Raw genomic sequence first — 5,602 nt, forward strand, 5'->3', positions numbered from 1 at the left:
AGTATAGAACTGGTACAACTATCAAACAAGATATCTCTCAATCAACTACAAAATACTTTTCTAGTTTTGCAAGCAGCAATTATGCTCCTACTACTTACAGTCCAGTTACGAAAAAATATATTGCTAATGATAATAGTCAAACTCAAACTGGACAATATTATGAGAAATCTAACCAATCTATTAAAAGTTCGTCTCAATTTTACGATAGTACAAAACCGCCAAAGAAAGCCACACAATATAACAATTATGATGGTCCCAATGGGAAGTATTATATCGAGAGCAGCACAGGAAATTATGATTTAGCGAGATCTTCGATTGGAATTGGATTCAGTCCTGCTAGTATTAATCATTTAGCTGAAACACCAAGATCTACCACTCCAGTCTCAAGGTATTAAATTAGTATATGATATTCCTAAATCTAAGTGAAGGATCTTCGTTTTGTTAAAGGAATTTATTTTTATATAGGAGAATTTCTGCAGCCACTACTTATAATCCCAATAATTTCAACTCGAACACCCAAAAAACATCTCAATCATCAACTACATCAAGGACAAGTACATATGTCAGTGGATCAGCCAGACCGTTTTCGTCAACAACGAAGCTTCCTACAACAGAACGATCAAAATCTGGAAAAAAATCTGATTACGATTATGCTTACTACGATAATACTGCTGCATTAGAATATGATAGTCTCGATTTGGAACACGTAACTGGAAATAAGGAATCAACAAAGATAGCAAGGAATTAATTTTTTTTCCTAATCCTTTGTAAACACTCTATGCCACATAAAAATAGATACGATGTTAAATTTATAAACTTTTAAACTTATTATAAATTTATAAATTTATAAATAGTGGCCAGTTCATTAACAAAATCGATTTTCGACAATGATTGAATAAAAGTACATTGAAAATCGATTTTGTTGTAAAGATTGTCTTAATTATATATTATGTAAAATCCAATAATAAGGAATATTCCCTAACAGATCTATCTTTTTATTATAACGTAAAAAAATATTATACGAATGGAAGGTCTGTTTACCTTAGAAGTTATGAATAAGTTGAAATAATATTATATTGTTTACCGTGGAATTGTTATTGAAATAATATTTTATTAGTAACAATTTTCTTATCGAAATTTGATATGTACATAGTGAGAAATATTTTAATTTACAATAATGTCATACGCAAGAACATGTGGACTGAATGTATATATTATGCATATTTTAATAAAAAAAAAATATTAAAATATATATAATTTATCTTCTACTTGCAAATCTTAATAGAAAAGTTTTAAGAATTATCTTTAATTAAAGATTTTAAATTTAATTCTAAAGTTTTACCAATAGAAGAATATAAAACTTCCTAAAGTCTAGCGAAATCATTAATTAAATAATATTATTCTCTTCATTATTATTTTATTTTTATATAAAAATATAAAATTAAAAAACAATTTTTATTGATAGTTTTTTCTAAATTATTTATGAATTTTTATCATATTTTTATCAAATTTTTAAAAATATTTTAGTGTTAGTGGGGAAAATTTTTGTTATCTTAATGGAGATTACTAGAAATGATAGTGAAATATAAGAATATATACTATTACTTATAATTCTTATATGCTTAATCCCAAGTCCTCTGAAGAATTCGGGGTCGAGATGTTCCAATTCTTCACAAGATATTACCTTTAATTTCTAAAGTTCATTTAATATTTAAGGTCATTATAATTTATTGACACGTTTTCCTAAGTTGATAAAAACAGATGGTTGAATAAATTTATCTTAACAACAATTTTATGTTTATAGCTACATGTAAGTATTTTATCAACTCTTGTTTTTACAGCATAATATTTCATGAAAAAGTATATTTTTAATACATATTTAACAATAATATTGAAGCAACGTAAAATATAGGTTATTGCACAATCTATTTATAAATATCAATATTTCTAATTTTCATATTTTTGAATGAAAAATTTTTTGATTTTCTGATGTACAGGAAACTTAGAGTAAAGAAAAATGGGTAATGTAATGACCTCTGCTGTTTCGGCAGCTGATGTAATTATGCCAATGCATCAACAACAAATTTCAAAGACTCAACATCATGAAATTTATAAATCTGAAGAAAAACCTCCACCAGAATGTCCTATGCATAAATCTACATCAGAAAAAGAATCACCTATACTTTCCAGTGAATGTCCAATTAATGATATGACTTCAGAAGATATTAATCCCCTTAATATGGTTATAATATCTAGTTATTAATTTATTTAAATATATCTAAATATCTCACATGTTAATTATCATCACTAAATGAAATTTAAATAAAATTTTAGATGCCACCAGCTAATCAACAACCAGCACCAGATCAGCCTTTTCCACTGCCTACAGAGAGACAAGTTTCATCTATACCAAAAGCAACTGGAGAAGGAGAATTTTGGGTGTATCCATCGCAACAAATGTTTTGGAATGCAATGTTGAGAAAAGGTTGGAGATGGAAAAATGATGACATTACACCAAAAGATATGGATGACATAATAAAAATTCACAATGCAAATAATGAACTAGCATGGCAGGAAGTGCTTAAATGGGAAGCACTTCATGTAAAAGAATGTGGTACTCCAAAATTACGAAGTTTTGGAGGTAAAGCTAAGCAATATTCTCCACGTGCTCGTATTCGATATTGGATGGGGTATGTTATAATTATATGATTTATAATTATTTTTAACAAATTAAACTAATAAACATGAATTTATTTATTTTTAGATATGAACTACCATTTGACAGGCATGATTGGATCGTAGATAGATGTGGAAAAGATGTACGATATATTATAGATTATTATGATGGTGGAGCAGTAAATGAAAAATATACATTTACATTACTGGATGTTAGGCCAGCCATGGATTCATTAGAGAATATTTGGGATCGTATGAGAGTAGCATGGTTGCGTTGGAAATATTGCAACGAGTCAAAAGAATCAGAATGTATGGCAAAAAATGAAAAGCAGCAATAAAAATAAATACATCGAAAAGATATTAGCTTGTTAATGATATTAGTTCATTACATTCGTTTTATGAATTACATATTATATTCATATAATGTACAGTTTTTCAAAATACAAGATGACATTACATAAGATACCAAAGAAGTTCACTAATCATTTAAGGAATTAAAAAAAAAATTGAATGTTTTTTTAATCTTTTTAGTACTTATATAATTAAAAAAAATAAATAAAATTTCGAAAAAAGAAAATAAATCGCATATTTCCGAAATTTTTTTATGTATGTTTTAATAAATCAGAAATATTTTAATATTCGTCTTTCTATTGTATATATATCATATATTACTTTATCATCAATATTTAATATTGTTTGTACTCAATAACAATAGAAATTAAAAGAACTAATAAAATAAAATTATATTATTAACAATATATGTTATGTTTGAATAGAAAAGATTGAATATTTTATTTTATTAGAAAATTGATACATACAATACTTAACTATTTAACTATACATGTATACAGAAATGTAATATATATATTTTATTCACATATATATATAATACATCATTAACATATATCACTATTACAAAAATGTTATATATATGTATATATATATACAGTACATATATATAATTAGTAAAACATTAAATGGAAGCTCGAATAATAATAATAATATAAATTTGAAATATATTAATAATATATTAATTATATCTAATCATTTTTTATCCAAAGTATTAAATTCTTTTCTATTTCTTTTTTAAATTTCTTTTAAGATAAAATGATGATTTATAAATTATTTCTTAATTATTAATTCATCTTATAATAATAAGAATATATATATATATATTTAACTCTATTAAAAATTATTACTTTCTTTATAATAATTCATATTATATTCTTAATTCTATTAAAAAAAATAATTTTCTTTATGATTTTTTATTAAATTTATAGTTAAATTTAACAATTGCATTCGTAAAAATATCTATTATTTTTCTTGATATCAATTTATATTGACAAATTCATTAGAATTATATATTAGAAACATATTATTAATGAACACATTAGAAGATTATAATAAAAAATGTTACGATAATTAATTAATATTTATAGATAATTAAAATAATATTCATTTTGTCTATATCTTTGATCTTTGATTTTTATAAAAAAAGATAATTTCTCTGTACAATTGGCACACTAACTTTTACACTTTATATTAAACCAATATTAATAATTAATTATTTATTTTCTTTTTAATAAAAAATATATATTATATAAACTTATAAATAATAAACTTGTTCTAAAATAATTTAATTTTTGTTTGAAAATAAATAATGAAAATAATGAATAAATGTGAAATTATTAAAAATCTATTCAATATATTTACAAAACTCTATAATATTTAGGACATTTGTTTCCAATTGTATAAATTTTGCTTATTTAAGATTATTAAAAATTTATTAAAAAAACATAATAATTTTAAATAGGAATATGAGGCAAATAGCCTTGACAATTAGTAGAGCCACAAAGACAGATCGTATGACTGAAATTATGAATAGAATTAGTAATTCCTCCAGCATAATTGAAAGTTATCTCTTCATTAATTTCTATATCCCTGGATGCAAATAAACACAATCGAGGTACAGGTCCTTCAACTCTAATAGGTACAAGATTCGTGTTTGGTTCGCAACTATGGTTAGAATATCGTCCAATATTGCCAAAATGTTTGGGATCTATACAAGTTACTATTATTCGATCACCAATATGCTCAGAAACCACAAGAACATAATTCATACTATTTTTATTCATCTCGACTCTATGTCTTGCTTCTTCAATACTTACCACTTCACCAGCATATTCACAAATAAACTGACCTTTCTTAATATATTTAGTTGTGAATAAACCATGTCCTTTTCCATCAATTTCTGATACAAATAGACTATCTAATGGACCATTTTGTACCACTCTATTATCGCAATTTTCTTTGCAAGTACAATGAGAATTACATTCGATTATTAGTCTTGATAATGTTTCATCTAATATTCGACCATTAATATAATTTGGAGAACCACGTGTACATGAACAATCAGAACACTGAATTGTACATGAACAACCTAATGAATATTCTAACTCGAATTCTTCCAGATTTATTCCAGGGCCTGGTATATTATGTTCTACATACATAACACCAGATATGGTATGTTCATATTTGTCTGCACATGCAATCGCCTCCATTATAGTAATCAACGAAAAAACTAAAAAAAGTTTTACAGGATTTTTTAAAAATAAGCAGCTTAAAATAAAGCAAACAATTGTTTTGTTTTCGTTTCTTTTTTCTTAATAGAAACTATGAGTTATATCATTATATCAGTTATATCATTAAAGAATTCTAAATGTAAAGATCCAACTACTCTATTATTTCGCATTGCCCTTTAATAATCCTTCAATCGACGATCTAATTGATTGCAATACATTAGTAGAAGGTAATGGTATAACTTTATATCCCACATAAATTGTAGCTCCTAATAAGGAAGCCTTAATTGTAAATTTCAATATTTTAGTTGATAAAGATTGAGGAGGAACTCTAAAAAAAAAAAAAA

The 5,602-nt window shown here is 24.7% G+C and overlaps 4 protein-coding genes across 7 annotated transcripts in view; 2 read left to right on the plus strand and 2 right to left on the minus strand.

Moving 5' to 3' along the window:
* LOC102679503 (putative uncharacterized protein DDB_G0282133) overlaps positions 1 to 1,040 on the plus strand; it is a 3,541-nt gene extending 2,501 nt beyond the window's left edge. Inside the window, exons 4-5 of the mRNA XM_031512249.1 lie at positions 1 to 388; positions 466 to 1,040. The exon at positions 1 to 388 is cut by the window's left edge and continues 10 nt beyond it. Of these exons, the coding sequence (XP_031368109.1) occupies positions 1 to 388; positions 466 to 748 (671 nt within the window). The 3' untranslated portion in view covers positions 749 to 1,040. The remainder of the gene's footprint in view (positions 389 to 465) is intronic.
* Positions 1,041 to 1,546: 506 nt separating this feature from the next.
* Positions 1,547 to 3,141, plus strand: LOC102679384 (cytochrome c-type heme lyase). The gene is made up of 4 exons (XM_006619320.2): positions 1,547 to 1,810; positions 1,998 to 2,242; positions 2,335 to 2,690; positions 2,765 to 3,141. Exons 2-4 carry the CDS (start codon positions 2,018 to 2,020, stop codon positions 3,012 to 3,014), a joined length of 831 nt encoding a protein of 276 aa, XP_006619383.1. The 5' UTR covers positions 1,547 to 1,810; positions 1,998 to 2,017; the 3' UTR covers positions 3,015 to 3,141.
* Positions 3,142 to 4,481: 1,340 nt separating this feature from the next.
* Positions 4,482 to 5,237, minus strand: LOC116186078 (probable histone-lysine N-methyltransferase set-23). Its single transcript, XM_031512287.1, has one exon. It carries the CDS (start codon positions 5,235 to 5,237, stop codon positions 4,482 to 4,484), a length of 756 nt encoding a protein of 251 aa, XP_031368147.1.
* Positions 5,016 to 5,602, minus strand: part of LOC102679167 (traB domain-containing protein) — a 3,773-nt gene continuing 3,186 nt past the window's right edge. For all 4 annotated transcript variants that reach the window (XM_006619318.2, XM_031512245.1, XM_031512244.1 and 1 more), the window contains one exon: positions 5,016 to 5,586. In XM_006619318.2, coding sequence (XP_006619381.1) covers positions 5,418 to 5,586 — 169 coding nt within the window. In that variant the 3' untranslated portion in view covers positions 5,016 to 5,417. The remainder of the gene's footprint in view (positions 5,587 to 5,602) is intronic.

This window comes from Apis dorsata, unplaced genomic scaffold (genome assembly GCF_000469605.1).
Source record: "Apis dorsata unplaced genomic scaffold, Apis dorsata 1.3 scaffold_407, whole genome shotgun sequence".
Lineage (NCBI taxonomy): Eukaryota > Metazoa > Arthropoda > Insecta > Hymenoptera > Apidae > Apis > Apis dorsata.

Coding starts and splice junctions, on each gene's coding strand:
- LOC116186078 (XM_031512287.1), bottom strand. CDS start 5,237: ATGGAGGCGATTGCATGTGCAGACAAATATGAACATACCATATCTGGT.
- LOC102679384 (XM_006619320.2), top strand. CDS start 2,018: ATGGGTAATGTAATGACCTCTGCTGTTTCGGCAGCTGATGTAATTATG. Junction 2,243..2,334: donor ATATTAATCCCCTTAATATG/GTTATAATATCT, acceptor ATAAAATTTTAG/ATGCCACCAGCTAATCAACA. Junction 2,691..2,764: donor CGTATTCGATATTGGATGGG/GTATGTTATAAT, acceptor ATTTATTTTTAG/ATATGAACTACCATTTGACA.